Source organism: Schistocerca nitens, chromosome 5 (assembly GCF_023898315.1).
Source record: "Schistocerca nitens isolate TAMUIC-IGC-003100 chromosome 5, iqSchNite1.1, whole genome shotgun sequence".
Taxonomy (NCBI): domain Eukaryota; kingdom Metazoa; phylum Arthropoda; class Insecta; order Orthoptera; family Acrididae; genus Schistocerca; species Schistocerca nitens.
Genome location: NC_064618.1, coordinates 29,188,241 through 29,212,802, shown reverse-complemented (window position 1 = coordinate 29,212,802; position 24,562 = coordinate 29,188,241). Strand labels below are relative to the sequence as shown.

General features: G+C 41.7%; 1 protein-coding gene across 3 annotated transcripts in view; it reads right to left on the bottom strand.

Annotated features, from left to right (window-relative positions):
• Positions 1 to 787: 787 nt before the first annotated feature.
• Positions 788 to 24,562, bottom strand: part of LOC126259921 (peroxisomal acyl-coenzyme A oxidase 3-like) — a 249,955-nt gene continuing 226,180 nt past the window's right edge. For all 3 annotated transcript variants that reach the window (XM_049957011.1, XM_049957010.1, XM_049957012.1), the window contains exon 13: positions 788 to 1,263. In XM_049957011.1, the coding sequence (XP_049812968.1) occupies positions 1,010 to 1,263 (254 nt within the window). In that variant the 3' untranslated portion in view covers positions 788 to 1,009. The remainder of the gene's footprint in view (positions 1,264 to 24,562) is intronic.

Here is a 24,562-nt window from a genome sequence, read left to right as displayed (position 1 = left end):
GTTGTTCGAACTTGTTGTTGTTCGTTCTGTCCTTCGTTGGTCGTGTCCATCCTCTCCCATTGTGTTGTTGTTTGCGGGCCTCTCCGCAGGTCCCACCGCGCTTTCGGTCATCTCAACCCCGTGACCGTCCCGGTCGCAGTTACAACATTTAGTAAAATGTTTCTGTGTCAAATACAGTTTTTATTCCCACAGAGATTCCTGCAATCTGCAATACTACATTTAATAAAACTGCATTTGTTATGTGTGTGCCAGTCTTTCAGTGAGTTACATGATGAAACATTATAATTATGACTGTATATATGTCAGAAGGTGGGAGGGAGGATTATACGCATTTTTACAGTTGGGGTTCTTCATTGGTTATGGAATTCAGTTCCATCTAGGAAACATGACAAACTGATTTTGTTTTATATTGTTCAGTAAAAATTTGGAAACATATTTTAGAAAAATTAATTTCTGTAGTCTTGTAACATAACAAATATTTTGTCATTTCAAAATCTTGTGTTGTACTGAATGTGCATTTGATATGAAACTAAAAGTGTGACAAAAGCATACAAAGTCAGTGCATATAGTTCGCTAAAGCAGTCACACAAGTTTTTAGCCTTAACACATTTTTTCATTCTTTAGATCCAGCCAAAATATAGAACAGCACAACATCGTTTCTCTTCCATTGCAGAAGTGTGTGTGGAACCATTAATATGAGAAACAAGCAGCTAAAACAACTGACAGTTCAGGGAATAACATGTTTATTGTCACTGAATCATAATCTTTACATAATATACAAACAAAGTAGTCTTTCCTATTAGTGCTTTATTTACACCCAACTTCACACTACAATACAAAAATAAACAATTATTTCACAGTTATTATACAAATATGCTGTACAAGATGTACAATTTCCTTCCAAAATGTTTACATAAGCATTTCACTTCATAAAATGCCAACATGGAAACAGGATGCACAGTAAACATTATAGTGAAAATGTGTGTATATATGTGACAGTTTAGTCCCACTAGATTTTGCTTTGTCCAAATGACACTTCATTGCACCAAGGTGGCCTCTCAAATGTCTGCTGTTTCTGGAAGAGATGAGTATGCAGATTTTGATAAATTTTTCCATCTGAGTTTCCAAGTAAAGAATTCAATATGAAATCTGGTGGAGCTATGGCATCAGCCAGTGAGACAGCTTCATTCTTCAGATGAGTACACAGGTGCATAATTCCCTCCCTTAACATCTCAGATGCCTGAGGGCCTTTCACATATCCTCCTGAAATAAAAGATGCAATATTTTGGTACAAAAATTTTGTTAAATTCACAGCCTTCAAATTACCTTTTGGAACCATTATTTACTTCTTCAGTGGAGCAATAAGGAAGGAAATATTGTGTGTGTGTGTTTGGGGGGGGGGGGGGGGGCTGTTAACTTAATACCCAAATAGAACTCTTGAGGATGTAAGAGACTTTCTTGTCATTTAATAATTATAACTTATAATTCACAACCTAAATAAACTAAAATGTTTGATCTGTTCTATTATTAATCATAGTGTTTGTCAATACCAGGTGTTCTCCTTTAAACTCCTCTGATTTTGTCTTCTTTTGTGGTATCATAAAATGATGCTCTTCACAAATCTTAACTAATATGTAAATATATTCCATTTGTAGATCATGTTCATTATCCGCCAGCTTTGTGGCACCATCTGCGTATAAAAGGCCGTTCGAGTGAGAATTTCTCTTAAGATTAATTTCTCCATTAAAATCTTCCATTTCCAGATTGCATCATCTACATAAATGTTCAAAAGTGTGGGTGAAATTCTGCACTCTCGTCGAACTATCTCCTTTGTGGTTACAAGCTGTGTTAGCGTGCCATTTACATCTAAAATTACAGTTGCATGTTTGTATGGACTCTGAAATGTTCATTAGGTGTTGCAAATGTCCTCTTTACTATGTACTGCTCCATAGTTTCTCTCTATCAACAGTACTGAATGCCTTAATGAAACCAATAAATTATAAATGGGCTTCCCTATTATACTCTCTGCTCTTCAATTATTTCTTTAATTATCAATAACGTATATGTCGTCGTGCGCCCTTCCAAAATGCCTTTTGTTCTTCACATAACACACTCACATTTAAGGAACAATATGAAATACAGAGCAGTTGCAGGCATTTGCAGATATCAAGACTTGGTAGAGTCTATATTATGGGTGTTCCACAGATGATTCATATTATGTACTCTTTTGTAAATAATCTTGAAATTAAATTTCTACTCTGTAATGATGTATACCTCACGATTAATATTTTTACAATTTAAAATTGTGTGCTAGAACACAGCTTGTATTTCTGGTATGAAGTAGGTCTAGGTACTCTGCACAGAGGAGGCAGGGATAAGGGAGGATTCAGGGTGTTACATCCGTGCCCTCAACCAGTAAGTCAGACTTGATGTCTTCCGCTGAATCTGAAACTGAGCCACTGAATCACACTGTGTTGCTGGGAAATTTTTGGTGTCTTTCCAAATGGAGGCAAATACAAAAGGGTGGGAGATCTGTTAACTGTCAGTAGATCAAAAATAGAGTGAAATTGGGGAAACACCAGCAAGGGATGAGAAGGAACACCAGGTGCACTGAGTATGTATACCTGTGGGCCGGTGTGCTGCCAGCTATTGAGAGAACAGTGTGCAACCAACTGCAGATAGTAGTGCAAGTTGGAAGAAATTATGCCTCTTGTTTGGGCTCCAAGGTCTTGCAGTGACTGGCAGAGAAGTTTTATAATACCATCCTTTCACACAGTGTTGCAATGAAGTTCACAATCTGCAACATTGTCCTCAGAACAGAGTGTGACCCCCCCCAGCTCTGAATTGAGTGGAATGCTTGAACTAGAGACTGTGAAGGTTGTGAGAATCTAGGCTTGGGCCATATGGTCGAGAACCGTAAGTTAGCTGATTGTAAGCGGGGTGCACACTAGTTTCCCTTTTTTTTTTTAAATTTAAGATTAGGTGACTCCATCTAGTCTAGACTTGGACAGCTGTTAAGAGAACCATAAGTGTCAGTGTTGTAAGATCAAAACCAGCACTCTCCACAGGCAAAGGTGTTGTGAATTGGCAGGAGCCAATTCACGGGGTTTGGAGGAAGCCGAAAGGCACGCGTTTAAGCTCACGCAGGCTGGCGTGAGGTCTGGAAAATGACAAGGAAATTAGAACTTAGAAAAACGGACGCAGATGGTGAAATACTTAACTTTAATCCATAATTGGTGAACATCGGTCTGACGGTACATGCATCACAATATAAATAGCAAATGATAATGGCGCCTTGCTAGGTCGTAGCAAATGACGTAGCTGAAGGCTATGCTAACTATCGTCTCGGCTAATGAGAGCGTATTTTGTCAGTGAACCATTGCTAGCAAAGTCGGCTGTACAACTGGGGCGAGTGCTAGGAAGTCTCTCTAGACCTGCCGTGTGGCGGCGCTCGGTCTGCAGTCACTGACAGTGGCGACACGCGGGTCCGACGTATACTACCGGACCGCGGCCGATTTAAAGGCTACCACCTAGCAAGTGTGTTGTCTGGCTGTGACACCACAAAAGGTATTAAAATCCTAGCGCTTAACTGCCAAAGCATTCACAACTAAGGGACAGAGTTCGAAGAACTGCTAAAAACCAGAAGAGTTCTCATATTACGAAGTACAGAAATGTGGTTAAAATCTCAAATTGATAGTGGTGAGAATTTGGGAAAAAATTATGTTACAAGGAAAAGCCAAATTGAAATGGATGTGATGTATTTTTCACAGCAGACAAGACATTTAGAATCACTGATATAAACTGAAACTGCATTCAAGAGTGGTCTGAGCAAAATTCAGTGTCAAAGGTGGGCATAAAGTCATAATCGAAAATGGTTGGTATCTTTTATATAGGAGGATGGGTTCCGGGTAATAAGTTGAAGGTGTTGGTCTATGAGAGCAGAGATTCTCTCAGTGGGGGCACAGTAACCGGCCACAATGGGGCGTCCTGGGTAGTTGGGTTTATGGGCTTTAGGAAGCATGTAGAAGGTGGGAGTGCGGGGAGTGGTAGGGGTAAGTAGAGAGATGAACTCCGGAGAGAGGTTCTGTGATGGCCCTAAGGATTTGAGTAGTTACTGGATATCCTGCTGGATTACTGGAATGGGATCACTGTGGCATGGTTTGTAGGTGGAAGTATCTGACAGCATCTGCCATGTAATCCTTGCAGTTCAAAACAATGGTGGTGGAGCCTTTGTCAGCAGATAGGATTATAAGGTTGGGATCAGTTTTTAGGTGGTGGACTGCGGTTCTTTCTGTGGATGTAAGGTTAGTTTGCATGTTGAGGGATTTGGGGAATGATGCTGAGGCAAGGTTCGAGGTTAAAGAATTATCGAAAGTTAACAGGGCAGTTCGGACGCAGTGGGTGTGGATCATGGTTGGATGGAGGAATGAACTGAGTTAGGTGAGGTTCAATATTGGTCTTTGGTTGAGTCTGATTGGTCAGGTTGGTGGCGAAAAAGTGTTTCCACTGTAGGGACTGGGAGAAGGAGAGAAGGTCCTTAAGTAGTCCTGCAGGGTTGAATTTGGGAGTGGGGCAAAAGGTGAGGCCTTTGGAAAGGACTGATATTTCTGTGAGACTAAGGCTTTTGGGGGAAAGGTTCATAACTGTGTTGTGGGTCTGTTTAGGTTCTGGGCTCTGTGTGGTGGTGGGAGGGAGTTTTGGAGGGTGGGGTAAGTGTAGTAGGTCTGTGAGACAGGGTTTGTCAGCTTTGAGGGGGTGTGGGGCAGGTTTGGAGGTTGTTGTAGAAGTGGTGGACAGTGGTACTCCAACGCAGGAGTAGGAAGTGAGTAGGACGGAGAGCTTTTTGAGGTGGCTCAACCTTTGTTAATCACTGACTTCACCCATCCATCCCCCTCCCTGTTCCCATTCCAGCACTACACAGCTGTCATTTCACTGCCACAGCCAGTCTTTTAATTTCTTTTTATTTCTCTCTTTTCCACTACTTACCCCCTCCTCCTCTGCACCTTCTTTCCTGCCTTCCATCTAAACCGCAACACTTCACGGTCTGCCACTCCCACCATACTATCCCTCCCCCTCCTTGCCCCAGCCTCCTCCTTACCCTCACCCAGTCGCCACTCCCATCATGCACTGGTGCTGCTGCTTGCAGTGTGGTTTCAGCTCTCTGAGACTGTAGTCGTGTGTGCAAGTTGCGTTTGCGTGTGTGTGTGTGTGTGTGTGTGTGTGTGTGTGTGTGTGTGTGTGTGTGTGTGTGTGTGTGTGTGTGTGTGTGTGTGTGTGTGTGTTACTGCTGACGAAGCCTTAATGGGCAAATGCTATAATTGTGTGAATCTTTTCGTTGTGCCTATCGTGACACAGCATGTTTGCTATATGGTGAGTTGCAACCTTTCTTCTCTGGTATTGTTACATTCCATCCTGAATTTTCCATTGTTTGGTTTTTGACTGACGCCTTTTTTCTATCCTAACCTGTTTTCCTTTGTAACTACATTCTTTTTCATCCACTATGCTGCTTCTTTCTTTCCTTTCTTGTGTTTCTCTTGTTCTCTTACGAACCGCACTGCACACACTACTTATGAGCCACACTGTAGGATATCAACCGTCTCGACCACGTGCAATAGACGGCCTCAAGATCACGCTGATTGTTAGTGCAGCGTCTTAGGTCCCACATTACTCCTGTGGATATAATGAATCCGATACCTGCAAACTGATCACACTCTCTGTGTCAATTCCCGTATTTTTGCGTGTTGTCTCCCGCACTTTTCTGGTGCCACATGATCTTACATCTCTAACTACGAACCTCTCCCCAACCCCCACATTTCCCCGTTCTATCACCTCATCCAGTCACATCTGCCATCCCCCTTACACTTATCCGCCCTCAAACGTTCTACCCACAGTAATACACATATATTTATGATTGATTAGGTATTCTCTACTTTGACCCTTGTGACTTTTCGCCAATTTTAGTGAGTTTTCGCCTTCCAGTATCGTCGTCTTCCTCAGATTTCATCTTGTTTTTTTTCCCCCTTGTGCATCCATTTCATCCATTTTTACTTTCCACACATATTTGGGTGTATTTTTGCGTAATTTTTCGGACATAATTCTACTTTCTTACGTAATTTTTTGCACCACCATGGATCCTTGCTCCTTCCATCTGCGTCAATACAGAAAAGTTTCCTTATCCCTAGCCAGATCCCAGTCCCACATACTGTTCCTGCATTGTTGCTTGGCTCATGGAATCCCCCATAATGGCCTTACCATCAAATTACCTATCTCTGGTTGCCAAGCCTCCTTTCACAATGACCTCCACCTGTTCAGATTCCGCCACTCCTTAGCCCTCACCAACATAGTCCTACAAAACCATATCAACCTAGCCCAATTCTCCTTGCAGTATATTCTCTCCATCTTCAAAATTCTCCTGCTATGAAATCCCAAATTCCTGGAACCCATAACACACACTGAAACTCTTGCCCTGCAGGAACTTGAGCAACATGCACAACTCCACCTCAAAAAGCTCTCCATCCTACTCACTTCCTACTCCCACCTCAGAGTACCACTGTCCACCACTTCTACAACAACCTCCAAACGCCCCCTCATTGCTTACGAACCCTGTCTCACAGACCCTACTACACTTACCTCACCCTCCAAAACTCCCTCCCTCCACCACACAGAACCCAGAACCTAAACAGACCCGCAACACAGTTATGAACCTTTTCTCCAGGAGCCTTAGAAATATCAGTCCTTTCCAAAGGCCTCACCTTTTGCCCCACTCCCAAATTCAACCATGCAGGACTAGTTAAAGACCTTCTCTCCTTCTCCCAGTCCCTACAGTGGAAACACTTTTTTGCCACCAACCTGACCAATCAGACTCAACCAAAGACCAATATTGAGCCTTGCCTAACTCATTTCACTCCTCCATTTCCTAACCTCAGCATCATTCCCCAAATCCCTCAACATGCAAACTAACCTAACATCCAGAGGATGACAGAACCGCAGTCCACCATCTAAAAACTGATCCCAACTTTATAATCCTACCTGCTGACAAAGGCTCCACCAACATTGTTTTGAACCGCAAGGATTACATGGCAGAAGCTGTCAGATACTTCCACCTACAAACCATGCCACAGTGATCCCATTCCAGCAATCCAGCAGGATCTCCAGCCCATCTCCCCAGAGTCCATCTCTTTACTTACCCCTACCACTCCCCACTCTACCACCTTCTGCATGCTTCCTAAAGTCCATAAACCCAACCACCCAGAACACCCCATTGTGGCTGGTTACTATGCCCCCACCTTCAACCTATTACCCGGAACCTATCCTCCTATATAAAAGATACCAACCATTTCCTCGACTGACTCTCCACAGTTCCTTTCCCTTTACCACACGGTGCCCTGCTTGTCACTATTGATGCCACCTCCCTGTACACTAACATTCCTAATGCCCATGGCCTTACTGCTATTGAACACTACCTTTCTAGACACCCTGTGGATTCTGAACCAACAACCTCCTTCCTAGTCTCCATGACCAACTATATCCTCACTCACAATTACTTCTCCTTTGGAGGCATTACCTACAAACAATTCCGCAGTACGGCTATGGGCACCCACATGGCACCATCCTACGCTAACCTATTCATGGGCCATCTAGAGGTATCCTTTCGAAAAACCCAGAATCCTAAACCCCTCACCTGGTTCAGACTCATCGATGACATCTTTGCTATCTGGATGGAGGTGAGGACACCTTATTCACATTCCTCCAGGACCTCAACAACTTCTCCCCCATTTGCTTCACCTGGTCCTACTCAACCCAACAAGCAACCTTCCTAAATGTTGAGGTTCTGGTGTAATGTGCACAAGTTGTATTGTTTCCGTTTGAAGACTCTGTTGGTCTTTGTCATTGTGGTTCATACATTGGTGGGAGATTACACTTGGGCCCTGAAGATGACCCTTTTCTGCATTGTAACTGGAAGTACGATTTGAAAAAAAATGTTGGAATGCAGTACAGCTGTTGGTTTCATTTATCATTATTCAAGTGCTTCATGTCCTGCTCTTGTCCCACCATCCTTGATGGATTACCAGAGACTGAAATTTATAACTTTGAATATTAGGATGAAATAATATCATGACCTTAGGTTTATGTGTCAGGTGCAACCAGCTTGATCAGTTGGTATGGTGACCAACCAGTATATATGTGGCTAACCAACAATGGTACAGTTCAGCCATTAAGTGTTATAGAAGATACAATATAATATTGAATTACATTCAACGACCAAAATTCAGAAGCCATAAAATTAATATATTATACAGATCTAGCTTAAGGCCTAGAGGTTTCATATATTACCACCTTGTAACGTACTTCAAGAATTCGTGCTTCACATAAAAGGAGTGAATAGTAGTAGTTGTGGTGGTGGTCTTCGGTCCAGATACTGGTTTGATGCAACTCTCCATACTACTCCATTCTGTGCAAGTAAGTCTCTTCATCTCCGCGTAACTACTGCAACCTACATCCTTCTGAATCTGCTTAGTTTATTAATCTCTTGGTCTCCCTTTATGATTTTTACCTTCTGCACTTCCCTCCAGTACTAAATCGGTGATCCCTTGATGCCTCAGAACGTGTTCTCCCAGCCGATCCCTTGTTGTAGTCAGGTTGTGCCACAAATTCCTCTTCTTCCCAGTTCTAATCAGTACCTCCTCATTAGTTATGTGATCTACCCTTCTAACTTTCAGCATTCTTCTGTAGAATCACAATTCAGAAGCTTCTATTCTCTTAAACAGCATTCTTCTGTAGCACCACAGTTCAAAATCTTCTATTCTCTTACTGTCTAAACTATTTATTGTCTATGTTTCACTTCCATACATTGCTACATTTCATACAGATAATTTCAGAAATGACTTCCTGACACTTAAATCTATATTCGATGTTAGCAAATTTCTCTTTTTCAGAAATGCTTTCCTTGCCATAGCCAGTCTGCATTTTAGATCCACTCTACTTCGACCATCATCAGTTATTTTGCTCCCCAAATAGCAAAACTCATCTACTACTTTAAGTGTCTCATTTCACAATCTAATTCCCTCAGCATCACCTGATTTAATTCGACTAAATTCCATTATCCTCGTTTTGCTTGTGTTGATCTTCATCTTATGACTTCCTTTCAAGACACTGTCCATACTGTTCAACTGATCTTCCAGGTCCTTTGCTGTCTCTGACAGAATTAGAATGTCATCGGCAAGCCTCAAAGTTGTTATTTCTTCTCCATGGATTTTAATTCCTACTCCAAATTTTTCTTTTGTTTCCTTTACTGCTTGCTCAATATACAGACTGAATGACATAGTGGATAGGCTACAACCCTGTCTTACTCCCTTCTCAACCATTGCTTCCCTTTTGTGCCTCTCGACTGCAGACTGGTTTTTGTACAAATTGTAAATAGCCTGTCCCTCCCTGTATTTTACCCCCACTACCTAAAGAATTTGAAAGAGAGTCTTCCAGTCAACATTATCAAAAGCTTTCTCTAAGTCTACAAATGCTAGAAACATAGGTTTGCCTTTCCGTAATCTATCTTCTAAGATAAGTCGTAGGGTCAGTATTACACTGTGTGTCCCAACATTTCCATGGAATCCAAACTGATCTTCCCCGAAGTCAGTTTTTAGCAGCTTTTTCATTCATCTGTAAAGAATTCGTGTAATTTTCACATATTTCCTCACCTGCTTTCTTTGTGACAGGAATTATTACATTCTTCTTGAAGTCTGAGGGTTCTTTCGCCTGTCTCATACATCATGCTTACTAGATGGTAGAGTTTTGTCATGGCTGATTCTCCCAAGGCTATCAGTAGTTCTAATGGAATGTTGTCTACTCCCGGGGACTTTTTCCAACTTAGGCTTTCAGTGTTGTGTCAAATTCTTCATGCAGTATCACATCTCCCATTTCATCTTCATTTACATCCTCTTCCATTTCCATAATATTGCCCTCAAGTACATCGCCCTTGTATAAGCCCTCTATACACTCCTTCCACCTTACTGCTTTCCCTGCATTGCTTAGGACTGGTTTTCCATCTGAGCTCTTGTTATTCATACAGGTGGTTCACTTTTCTTCAAAGACCTCTTTAATTTTCCTGTAGGCAGTATCTGTCTTACCCCTAGTGACATATCCTCTATATCCTTACATTTGTCCTCTAGCCATCCTTGGTCAGCCATTTCGCACATCATGCCGATCTCATTTTTGAGACATTGTATTACTTTTCGCCTGCTTCATTTACTGCATTTTTAAATTTTATCCTTTCATCAATTACATTCAATATCTCTTTTGTTACCCAAGGATTTCTACTAGTCCTTGTCTTTTTACCTACTTGATCCTCTGCTGCCTTCACTATTTCATCTCTCAAAGCTACCCATTCTTCTTCTACTGTATTTCTTTCCCTCAGTCTTGTCAATTGTTCCCTAATGCTCTCTCTGAAACTCTCTACAACCTCTGGTTCTTTCAGTTTATCCAGGTACCTTTTTCGTAAATTCCTGCCTCTTTGCAGTTTCTTCAGTTTTAATCTACAGTTCATAATCTATAAATTGTGAACAGAGTCCACATTTGCTCCTGGAAATGTCTTACAATTTAAAACCTGGTTCCTAAATCTCTGTCTTACCATCATATAATCTATCTGAAACCTTCCAGTGTCTCCAGGCCTGTTCCATGTATACAACCCTCTTTCATGATGCTTAAACCAAGTGTTAGCTCTGTGTAAAATTCTACCAGGCAGCTTCCTCTTTCAGTCCTTAATTCTAGTCCATAATCATCTACTACTTTTCCCTCTCCTTTCCCTACTATCGAATTCCAGCCCCCCATGATTATTAAATTCTCATGTCCCTTAACTATCTGAATAATTTCTTTTATTGCATCATACATTTCTTCAATCTCATCAACTGCAGAGCTGGTTGGCATATAAACTTGTACCTATATTTACTTTGGTCCAAAAAGGGGTCCAATATTCAGGAACACACATTTTCAATAAATTGCCATTAACCATTAAAAACTGGATTTCAGATAAAGCATAATTTAAACAGAATTTGAAAGACTTTTTGATAGGCAACTCCTCCTACTCTGTAGATGAAGTCTCTTAACTGAGACTGATGTTGTTGTTGTCTTCAGTCCTGAGACTGGTTTGATGCAGCTCTACATGCTACTCTATCCTGTGCAAGCTTCTTCATCTCCCAGTACTTACTGCAACCTACATCCTTCTGAATTTGTTTAGTGTATTCATTTCTTGGTCGCCCTCTACGATTTTTACCCTCCACGCTGCCCTCCAATGCTAAATTTGTGATCCCTTGATGCCTCAGAACATGTCCTACCAACCGGTCCCTTCTTCTTGTCAAGTTGTGCCACAAACTCCTCTTCTCCCCAATTCTATTCAATACCTCCTCATTAGTTATGTGATCTACCCATCTAATCTTCAGCATTCTTCTGTAGCACCACATTTCGAAAGCTTCTATTCTCTTCTTGTTCAAACTATTTATCGTCCATGTTTCACTTCCATACATGGCTACACTCCACACAAATACTTTCAGAAATGACTTCCTGACACTTACATCTATACTTAATGTTAACAAATTTCTCTTCTTCAGAAACGCTTTCCTTGCCATTGCCAGTCTACATTTTATATCCTCTCTACTTCAACCATCATCAGTTATTTTGCTCCCCAAATAGCAAAACTCCTTTATTACTTTAAGTGTCTCATTTCCTAATCTAATTCCCTCAGCATCACCCGACTTAATTCGACTACATTCCATTATCCTCGTTTTGCTTTTGTTGATGTTCATCTTAAATCCTCCTTTAAAGACACTGTCCATTCCATTCAACTGCTCTTCCAAGTCCTCTGCTGTCTCTGACAGAATTACGTCATCGGCGAACCTCAAAGTTTTTATTTCTTCTCCATGGATTTTAATGCCTACTCCAAATTTTTATTTTGTTTCCTTTACTGCTTGCTCAATATACAGATTGAATAGCATCGGGGATAGGCTACAACCCTGTCTCACTCCTTTCCCAACCGTTGCTTCCCTTTCATGCCCCTCGACTCTTATAACTGCCATCTGCTTTCTGTACAAATTGTAAATAGCCTTTCGCTCCCTGTATTTTACCCCTGCCACCTTCAGAATTTGAAAGAAAGTATTCCAGTCAGCATTGTCAAAAGCTTTCTCTAAGTCTACAAATGCTAGAAACATAGGTTTGCCTTTCCTTAATCTATTTTCTAAGATAAGTCGTAGGGTCAGTATAGCCTCACGTGTTCCATCATTTCTACGGAATCCAATCTGATCTTCCCCAAGGTCGGCTTCTACCAGTTTTTCCATTCGTCTGTAAAGAATTTGCGTTGGTATTTTGCAGCTGTGACTTATTAAACTGATAGTTCAGTAGTTTTTACATCTGTCAGCACCTGCTTTCTTTGTGATTGGAATTATTATATTCTCCTTGAAGTTTGAGGGTATTTCACCTGTCTCATACATCTTGCTCAGCAGATGATAGAGTTTTGTCAGGACTGGCTGTCCAAGGCCGTCAGTAGTTCCAATTTTATGTTGTCTACTCCCGGAGCCTTGTTTCGACTCAGGTCTTTCAGTGCTCTGTCAAACTCTTCACGCAGTATCGTATCTCCTATTTCATCTTCATCTACATCCTCTTCCATTTCCATAATATTGTCTTCAAGTACATTGCCCTTGTATAGACCCTCTATATATTCCTTCCACCTTTCTGCTTTCCCTTCTTTGCTTAGAACTGGGTTTCCATCTGAGCTCTTGATATTCATACAAGTGGCTCTCTTTTCTCCAAAGGTCTCTTTAATTTTCCTGTAGACAGTATCTACACTCCTGGAAATTGAAATAAGAACACCGTGAATTCATTGTCCCAGGAAGGGGAAACTTTATTGACACATTCCTGGGGTCAGATACATCACATAATCACACTGACAGAACCACAGGCACATAGACACAGGCAACAGAGCATGCACAATGTCGGCACTAGTACAGTGTATATCCACCTTCGCAGCAATGGAGGCTGCTATTCTCCCATGGAGACGATCGTAGAGATGCTGGATGTAGTCCTGTGGAACGGCTTGCCATGCCATTTCCACCTGGCGCCTCAGTTGGACCAGCGTTCGTGCTGGACGTGCAGACCGCGTGAGACGACGCTTCATCCAGTCCCAAACATGCTCAATGGGGGACAGATCCGGAGATCTTGCTGGCCAGGGTAGTTGACTTACACCTTCTAGAGCACGTTGGGTGGCACGGGATACATGCGGACGTGCATTGTCCTGTTGGAACAGCAAGTTCCCTTGCCGGTCTAGGAATGGTAGAACGATGGGTTCGATGACGGTTTGGATGTACCGTGCACTATTCAGTGTCCCCTCAACGATCACCAGTGGTGTACGGCCAGTGTAGGAGATCGCTCCCCACACCATGATGCCAGGTGTTGGCCCTGTGTGCCTCGGTCGTATGCAGTCCTGATTGTGGTGCTCACCAGCACGGCGCCAAGCACGCATACGACCATCATTGGCACCAAGGCAGAAGCGACTCTCATCACTGAAGACGACACGTCTCCATTCGTCCCTCCATTCACGCCTGTCGCGACACCACTGGAGGCGGGCTGCACGATGTTGGGGCGTGAGCGGAAGACGGCCTAACGGTGTGCGGGACCGTAGCCCAGCTTCATGGAGACGGTTGCGAATGGTCCTCGCCGATACCCCAGGAGCAACAGTGTCCCTAATTTGCTGGGAAGTGGCGGTGCGGTCCCCTACGGCACTGCGTAGGATCCTACAGTCTTGGCGTGCATCCGTGCGTCGCTGCGGTCCGGTCCCAGGTCGACGGGCACGTGCACCTTCCGCCGACCACTGGCGACAACATCGATGTACTGTGGAGACCTCACGCCCCATGTGTTGAGCAATTCGGCGGTACGTCCACCCGGCCTCCCGCATGCCCACTACACGCCCTCGCTCAAAGTCCGTCAACTGCACATACGGTTCACGTCCACACTGTCGCGGCATGCTACCAGTGTTAAAGACTGCGATGGAGCTCCGTATGCCACGGCAAACTGGCTGACACTGACGGCAGCGGTGCACAAATGCTGCGCAGCTAGCGCCATTCGACGGCCAAAACAGCGGTTCCTGCTGTGTCCGCTGTGCCGTGCGTGTGATCATTGCTTGTACAGCCCTCTCGCAGTGTCCAGAGCAAGTATGGTGGGTCTGACACACCGGTGTCAATGTGTTCTTTTTTCCATTTCCGGGAGTGTATCTTGCCCCTAGTGAGATAACCCTCTACATCCTTACATTTGTCCTCTAGCCATCCCTGCTTAGCCATTTTGCACTTCCTGTCGATCTCATTTTTGAGACTTTGTATTCCTTTTTGCCTGCTTCATTTACTGCGTTTTTATATTTTCTCCTTTCATCAATTAAATTTAATATTTCTTCTGTTACCCAAGGATTTCGACTAGCCCTCGTCTTTTTACCTATTTGATCCTCTGCTGCCTTCACTACTTCATCCCTCAGAGCTACCCATTCTTCTTCTACTGTATTTCTTTCCCCCATTCCTGTCAATTGTTCCCTTATGCTCTCCCTGTAACTCTGTACAACCTCTGGTTCTTTCAGTTTATCCACTTCCCATCTCCTTAAATTCCCACCTATTTGCAGTTTCTTCAGTTTTAATCTACAGTTCATAACCAATAGATTGTGGTCAGAGTCCACATCTGCCCCTGGAAATGTCTTACAACTTAAAACCTGGTTCCTGCGACTGATAGGACAGCTTAAATAAAAATGTCTGTTAGATTTCAGTTTTGACTGCACTTTGTCACAACAGTCAAGATTAGGTATTTTGTGTATGATAAATTTATTAATAGTGCATAACAATGTTTCATTCTGACTACTACTACTACTACGTGATCAGGCCAAGTGGACCGCACGCATCTACAAGTTTCCTCCTCCACTGTATTTTATCCATTGCTGCTATCCGCCATTCGTCCACATCTATTGACACTTGGTTTAAATCTTCATGGAGTCCATCTCTCCAACCCTTCTTGGGTCTCCCTGGTGGTCTCTTTCCTGTAGGTGTGAAATCCAGGAGCTTCAGAGGCCATCTGTGATCCTCCATCCGGGCCACATGGCCGGCCCACTGCATTCGTTTGGCTTTGACAGTTCCTGCTATGTTGGGCTGCTGGTATAGTTCCTCAAGCTCTTGGTTGTATCTGATCCTCCATTCCCCTGTATCTGCATCCAGAGCCAGACCAAAGATTATCCGAAGCACTTTTCTCTCAAAAACAAGGAGCGTATGGAAGCCCTGTTTCCGGATACTCCATGTCTCACAGCCATATGGAACAACAGGCTTTATCAGGGTTTTGTACAGTCGAATCTTGAACTGTCTGGAGTGATATTTGGACCGAAGCAGTTGTGCTAGGCTGTGGTAAGATTGGTTTCCTGCTTGTATTCTGGCATTGATCTCTGCTTCACATGACGAGTTCTCAGTGAAAAGTTCCCCTAGGTATTTGAATTCTTGCACTCTCTTGTAGGAATGGTCCCCAACCTGCAGTGATTGTAGATGATCAGCAGTCTGACAATGACCACACGTCATAACGAGGTACTCTGTCTTGGCTTCTTTATGTTAAGTCCAAATTTGCTGGCAGCATATTAATTCTGTAAATATTAGCTTTTCCAGTTTACTGTATTGTATTAACCTGTTTTGACAATCTCCTGACAAATCATCAGGATAGTAAGTATTATATTCAAATGTTTCATGTTTTTTATGTATAGTTTCTGACATGTTCCACACCCACAAGAATCATGTCATTTTTCGGGTATATGCAACGAAAACTGAATCTAATGTAATTAATCTACTACTGTGCTATGGCGTGGGCTTTGTGTCTGTCTTTTTTTTTTTTTTTTATTCATTATTAAACCTAATCCTGATTTTGCATTTATAACCCTGTATTCACCTGATCAAGAGTCTTGTTCCTCCTGCCACCTAACTCACTAATTCCCACTATATCTAACTTTAACCTATCCATTTCCCTTTTTAAATTTTCTAACCTACCTCCTGATTAAATGATGTGACATTCCATGCCCCAATCCGTAGAATGCTAGTTTTCTTTCTCCTGATAATGATGTCCTCCTGAGCAGCCCTGCCCAGAGATCCAAAAGGGGACTCTCTGGAATATTTTACCCAAGAGGACACCATCATCATTTAACCATACAGTAAATCTACATGCTCTTGGGAAAAATTACAGCTGTAGTGTCCCCTTGCTTTCAGCCATTCAGAGAACCAGCACAGCAAGGCCATTTTGGTTACTGTTACAAGGCCAGATCAGTCAATCATCCAGACTGTTGCCCCTGCAACTACTGAAAAGGCTGCTGCCCCTCTTCAGGAACCCTACATTTGTGTGGCCTCTCAACAGATACCCCTCCATTGTGGTTGCGTCTATGGCATGGCTATCTGTATTGCTCAGGCAAACCAGCCTCCCCACCAATGGCAAGGTCCATGGTTCATTGGGGTGGGGGGTGGGAGGGGGAGGGGGTCCACAGTACATACTTAAAAATTACATAATGTTAATGTTGTAACCTCAGGTCTGAGTGCTAAGTACAAATGGCGTTATTTATGTCCATTAATAATTAATAAAATAGATATGTAAATGTTACTAAAAGTGTTAGACGTAATAATCAATCATACATCATTGTATGAGATACATAAAAATTTTACCAACTGACTGTAAGCTAAATGATGATACTAACTAGTAACAGTCCTTAAGTTAAGGCAAGATCCAGGAGACATAAAAAAACAAAGGATAGATAGTCATCCAAATGTAGCTCAAGGTCTACGTGTGACATGCATAAACCTCTAATAATAATTTATGCTCTAGGAGCTTCATACAATGGTAGCCACTTGTTAAGGTTTAATGTGAAATTATAATATTTGTATAACAGTATAACAAAACAACCAACCACATAATTGTAATATACATCCACTAATGTAATGCAAGAGGTTAGGTGCTTACACCAGTAATTGATTGAATAATAAATGAAAAGCTTCATTTTATGATGATGATGACTAGGATCAGTAATGCTTGTAGATGCAGGAATACCAAATTGTGTCAACATATTCAACTAAACTTATTTAGTATTCCATGCTTAAGGCATCGTATAAACAATCTGCAGCAGCAATAATAACAATGCATGAAATCATGTAACATCAAAGCATGTGTAGAACAAATCATGTGAACAAAGGGCAATTTACATTATAGCCCAAAGTCTAGATGCTATTGTAGTTCAAGGTCCAGGTACTATCATATGCGAAGGTGATGTTTTTATAAGGGCATGTAATTATGTAACCCATGGCCTAGGTACTAATTGTGGCCCATGCTCTAAGTGCCAACTGTTGTCCTAGGTCTAGGTAAAAATTGTCGGCCAAGGTCTAGGTCATACTTATAGCCTAAGGTCTAGGTGTTAATTGTAGCTCAAGGTCTAGATAACATAAACCATCACGTTACTAATGGATGAAACATGAATGGAAGAGGATGTCTCATAACAGCAGACATGAAGTAAACAGTGTCTTAAGTGTAAATGTGAAAAAAGTAATGTAGGTATTCACATTTAAAGTATAAATATGGAAGGTAAATTGTAACCCAATACCTAGGTGTTGATAAACAAGTGACCTAATAGCTACAATAAAAATTGAAAAGCAGATAGAACAGTAACAAATATGTTTTTAAAAAGGTGAAAGGTGCACTGAAGCAGATTACAGAAATTCATCAAATAAGGTTAAAAAACAAACCTGATTAAATTCAATTTGATTATTTAGTAAATGATTAGGTACATGTTCATTATGACTGCATATTTCCAACCTTTCTACCTTTAGGCATGATATACAAGATTTTCATGCTACAGTTAATGCCACATATTGTATGATGTGCTGATTTCAAATGTCTGCCAAGTTCTCTTTGTTATATGAATGTGTGTGCCCCTGATATCTTCCTTTAAAGGTGCAGTCCGTCTGTCCAATCTTTTCACAACTATCACAAGCTTGTATATACCTGACTTATTTATTAATTATCATAAGCTTGTACTCCGATAATTAATTTATTTCTAATTTAAATATTCAACTATTAACCATATAGCGGAGACGCTGAGTTGCAGATAGGCACAACACACCCACCCACCCACCCATCCCCACACACACACACACACACACACGACTCTAGTCTCATGCAACCCGTTCAGTTGCCTGAGACTGCAGTCGCATTTGTGTGTGTGTGTGTGTGTGTGAGAGGGCACGTGCGTGCGTGCATGCTAGCTCACTCGCAGCTATGTCTGTTGTTGACGAAGGCCTTAATGGTCGAAAGCTTTATCTGTGACAGTCTTTTTGTTGTGCCTAACTGAGACTCAGCATTTCCGCTATATGGCGATAAGCAACTTTCCTTTTCATAATGTTGTTACATTCCATCCTGGATTTACCATTGTTTGAAATATTGAACTGCCTTACTTTCATTAATGAGAATAAGGCTATCGTTATTAAGGCGGGCAAAGGCAATTCAATACTGATTATCCATCATGAGTAGTATATTAATAAGACAAACATTTTTCTCGAAAAATAATATAATTGAAGTACATAAGGATCCTACAAAAAACTTACATACTAATTTAAAACACAAGATTGACAGTATATGTTTCCTTCTAACAGACAGAGAGAACAGAACAGCAGAAATTATGAAATGTAGTTTGCCACGTCACAGCTCTCAGGTTGAAGTGTCGTAAACAAGATGGTACAATACATCTGAGTGTGAATGGTATGACTATGCTAAATTTTGAGTTGAATATAATAGTAGGAATATCTATAAGTTGCGTATTCACCTTCACAACACTGCATTCCAGAGAATTCAGTACTAGCATCTCTTGATATAATCAACTTGTACATGAACATACCCGTTGGAGAGTGCATTCAAATAATTACAGAAAACATAATTAAAAATAAGAATATTAGTGCAGGTGAAATTCTTAAATTAGTCGAACTTATTCAGTTCTCATAATGTCACAACTATAGTGAATCTAATGGAAAAATATATCATCAAAAGCAATGTCTTGCTATGTACATCATATGCTATTTTGTATTTTTGTTAGCAATCTGGAAAATAAATTCTTTTCATACATAAAAGTTCGGAAGAAAAAACAGTTTATTATAAGACAATGGAAAATCCAGGTTGGAATATCAACAATGTAAGGAAAAGGCGGATTGATACTTACCACAAAGATGTAAGGCACAACTGTAAGACACTCACACATTAACTTTTGGCCACAGCCTCTGTCAGACGCTCTGGTTCAAGCTGCTGGAGATGGTGTTCACGTGTGTATGAGGTGTGCTTGCTTGTGTGAATGAATATGTGTGTGTGTGTGTGTGTGAGAGAGAGAGAGTGTTGTGCACTTTCTCTTTTCGCAATGTCATCACCTAACGGAAGCACAAATTCACACATGTGCTCTTTCTCTAGATCAAAAAGATATAACTCACTTGTAGTCAGGTCTGGATTGTTTGAAAGAAGATACAGCATTGCAACTTGAGATTCTGAATGTACTGGGTTCTTTTCTCATCTGTTTGGAAGTGGGAATTGCCCTGAAAGAAAATCATATTTTTTGAAATCTCTTTCCTCTACATCTCTATTTTGAGTTTCAGATCTCACAGTTGCTGAAACTATTATGATTTGAGCTTTAGGCTTGTAAAGAATTGGCAGTTGACTGCTTGTACTCCAGCATGCTATCCACTTTCTTGCAGATGGTCAGCTTTCAAACTTTTTTGCTGAAGATGAAGATGGGTGGCTGTTTTCACTCCATGCTGTGCAACTTGCTCTCTGGTTACATACTCACACCTCAGCAACTGTTGCTATGTAACTGAGCAATTCTTCACAATCTCTATGTTAGCATAGGAATTCATGTATGACTGCAAGTTCTGAACTGTGGCTGATGTGCATCTCATGTCAGTGTTGGCACGATAGTGATCATGAATCATCATCTCAGCTGTTTCAGTGCCCCTGTCCATTTTCAAAATGGGTGGCCCACCTACATGCTTTTATTGCAGACAGATATTTGTCAATTTTATCTACTAATAAACTTTTCATTGGCTAAGACAGCTACAATCATACTGTAGTTCATTCTGTGAATAGTATCCACAGCTTTAGCCCCTCCAAAGTACACAAAACGAAACACACTCCCCCTTCCTCCCTTGTTCTCCCCCCCCCCCCCTCCCCACCACAAAAAAATCTCTTTCGTGGCACATATTGACAATAGGACACTCATAAAAAAATGCTCTAAAATAACTACAAGTACAATTATTCACTGAATCAACAAAGCTAATACACAAGAATGAGGTTAAGATATGTCATTGTTGAATCAGTGCTGTCATCCTATGGAGCAGAAAAAAATTTTCTTTACTTATTGACTTGTTTTCATTTGCCCATTTTTTGCAGCCATCTGGTGTTCAGATAATGTCTGTAACCAAGGAAACCTATATCCATATCTGTAAAAATAAAGAAGCAGTCTGTAAATCTGTACTGTGTTTAAAGCCTCTGCAGTTCACACAAACATTACCCTGCATTCAATAGTAGAGAAAATATTACATTTACCTTCCTGAAGACCAACTTGGTTTCAGAAGGAAGAATGAGGGAGTGGAGGTACTGCTGGTGTCCACTACGATAGCTGCCACCCATTCCATACCAAGAAGTCCCTTCCGCACAGCCTAGAACACCGGAGGTCATCACATCCGCTGTGACAAGTGGCCATTCTCGAAATATACCGAGGGTCTCACTGAAGCCTTCACTGACTGTAATTATACTCCCAGCCATGTACAAAAACAAATCTCCCGAGCCTTATCTTTCAGGTCTCCCACCGCCTCCCACACTCCCACCATCTGGCCACAGAGGAGCATTCCCCTCATAACTCAGTACCACCCAGGACTGGAGCAACTGAGTTACAATTTCCGCCAGTGTTTTGATTACCAGCCATCGTGCCACAGTGCTATTCCACCGTCCACTGAACCTACATAACATACGTGTCCATCCTTATGCAACCCCTGCTACCGATCCCTTACCTCATGGCTCGTACCCCTACAACAGACCTAGATGCAAGATCTGTTCCCTAATTCCTCCCACCACCACCTGGTCCAGTCCAGACACTATCCCATCAAAGGCAGGGCTACCTGTGAAACCAGTCACGTGGTCTACAAGCTAAGATGCAACCACTGTGCTGCATTCTATGTAGGCATGACAACCAACAAGCTGTCTGTCTACATGAGTGGGCACTGACAAACTGTGGCCAACAAACAAGTGGACCACCCTGTTGCTGAGCACAAGGCCAACCATGACATCCTTCATTTCAGTGACTGCTTCACAGCCTGTGCCATATGGATCCTTCCCACCGACACCAGGTTTTCTGAATTGCGCAGGTGGGAACTTTGCCTGCAATGCATCCCATGTTCCCATAACCCTCCTGGCATTAACCTTCGTTAGTCACTGTCCTCACCCATCCAGCCCCTTCCCAGTTCCCATTCCAGCACTACACAGCCGTCATTCCACCACCACACCCCGTCTTTTTATTTCTGTCCTTTTCTGCTATTTCCCCCCTCCCCTCCCCACCTCTCCCCTGCCTACTGTCTAACCTGCAGCACTTCACTGTCTGCCATCCCCACCATACTATCCCTCCCGCTCCCCGCCCCAGCCTCCTCCTTACCCCCACCCAGTCGCCACTCCCATCATGCATTGGTGCTGCTGCTCGCAGTGTGGTTTCAGTTGCCTGAGACTGAGTCGAGTTTGTGAGTTGCATTTGCATGAGTGCGTGTGTGTGTATTGTTGCAAAGGCCAATGGCTGAAAGCTTTAATTGTGAAAGTCTTTTTGTTGTGCCTGTCTGCGCCTCAGCATCTCCACTCTGTGGTGAGTAGCAACTTTCCTTCCCATAATACTGCTACATTCCATCCTGAATTTTCCATTGTTTAATATATTAAATGTGTGTGTGAATTTCCAGTCAAATGTTATCCTGACTAGATTTTGATTAACTGTTACATGTTACTACAGATTTCATTAGGCTTCACTGATGCTATGTGCAGAGCATTTCTGAAGAAGAAGAATATAAGAGAAGGTGAAGAAAAAAGAAAAAGTGAAGACAGAGAAAATAGGAAGCAGAAAAATTAGACTGACAGGATAAAAGTAGGAAAGGGGATTCAAAGTGGGAGTGTGGTGATACAAATTCAACATGGGAATGAATTTTTTCCTTACAAATTTCTCAGATAGACAATCACAGGGGAACATAAATATATGTCTAGAATGGCAACATACACTGAAGAGAATTATTTTTCACATGGAAAATGACATTAACTAGATAATGTTGAGAATTTTTTGGAAAGACAAAAAATATATTATTTACAAGTAAATGCAATAACCTAGCAAACAGGAGAGTTATTGAGTTGCCAAAAGGCATGTAAACAAGAGTGAAAACTGCACAGACCTCTATGGCTACAATACACTATGCCAGAACTGCAGTTCAACCGGAATGTAGGATTGTCAGGTGGAGTGATTGAGGGTGAAAAGTTGGGGGGGGGGGGGGGGGCTGACAGTTAGGAGGATGGCAGCAGGTCCACAGAATAGGATTGTAGGAGGGGAAGTAGCAGTCTCACAAGATATGAGAGCAACACAGGGACTGGCACCAGTGTGTTCACAATGCTACGGAGGAGGGCATGAGAAGAGGAGACAGAACAGAGGAAGGGGAGACTGCGCAGAAGAGAGAGTGGGTCAGGGGTCAAATGGGCCCTATCCCATGAGAAATTTTGGGATATAATTTTCCTCTGTGTTTTTTTTTTTCATATTATATCAAACAGTTTGAGTATGACATGTCTTTGATGTAGTTCAAGTGACACACACCAGAGTTAATCGGGCCCAGTTTTGACTGCTCCATTGCAGAGACATGATGTTACTCTGAGCTGTCAGTAACCAGGTCATTTGACCAGCATCAGGTGGCTCATACTCCCTCCACATCCTCTGCTCATAAAACTGCAGTCACAGTGATATGACCAAGCAGTTTCCCTTTCTTCACTTCACCTAGCATAGTGTAGGGCCAGCTCAGGTGGGCACCTACTCAGACAAGCTCGTGCATACCCACTTTTCCCCATGCCCCCAGTGAACCCTGCTGCCTCTCTTCTCTGCTTGCCCTCCTGCCCGTCTGTACAGTGTTTGGGGACAGGTGACTAGGGCCCATGGCCGGAACCGTACTGAGGTGATCCTGCACTCCTTGTAGAACAAAAACTTCCTTTCTGCAATTTTTTCTATGCAGATATAAGATATTTTGTCATTTTTAAACTAGGTTTATCAAAAATAAAGCAGCATTGAAGAATATTTCTTAAATAAGTTACATAGATGAAAAATATTGTACCCAACAAATTAAATGTATCAGTCTAGTAAACAATCTACAAATTGTATAGACTTGCTAAAAGAATTGAAAGTAAAACAATATCTATGTCTTATTGTTTGTTGGCAGCTACTGTACATTGATTTTATCATGATGTGTAATAAAGAACAGATTTTATTTGCTCCTATTCAATTACGAACAGTGTATGAATCATTAATTGGAAATTGTGCTCTTATTATAATTTTACTTTCAGTTTCCTTGTATCGAGCACAGCAAACTAATTGATAATGTCACTGAAGCCAAATTTAGTAGCTGTGTCACATTCCATCGACAAGATAGCTGAATTTGACAGTCTGCTTTCCCTACACTCGACCTTAAGCAGTTTTTATCAGCTTTAATTTGCTTAAAGTGCACTGTAATTTCAGTGTTTGCATAGCATCCTGTAACCCATACATCGATAATGAAAATTTCAAAATACCTGAATGGCAATTGTGTTAGTGCTCTTCATGAGTTTTTTCTGCTGGAATTTGAAAGCAGCTATTTCATTAACTATATCTGCTGTATTGCTGTTTCTGTTATATTTGGCATCAAAATCTGCCATATGTGTCTCAAAATAAGATAGCAAACTCTCATTTAATGCTTTCCTGGCAGGAAATTAAAGTGAGATGAAAGCATGTGTTAAATGTTTTCCCATTTCAATTATTATTCTATGAAATATTTTGAAGCAGTCTAGCTTAAACAGTTTCACTCCAGTCCTCAGTTGGCTGAAACCTGCAAAAATAGGAAGCCTTCTGTTAAATAGCATATTATCTGGTACAACATCCAGTGGCCAGCCTTTGAGATCCTACAATACTGTAGCGTAGTAGCAACAAAAACTCCAATCTTGGAATTAGCTAGCTGTGTAGGCAGCAGCTGTACGAATTATATGCACTCTTGACACTTAACTGGAGTGACATATGTTTAATCGTGTCCCCCCACCTCTACTGCCGTTCATCAACAGGAAATGTTGCAAACAGCAAACAGGCCCATCTCTTGGCATTGTTCCATATTCTGAAACAGTCTCATTTATACTCAAGTCTTTTAAAATGAATAAAGTCGATTATTTGCTAAAAATGCCCTTTATTTTATTAAGTATAGAAGAGAAGCTAGAAATCAAGCAGTTAGGTACACAAAAACCAACT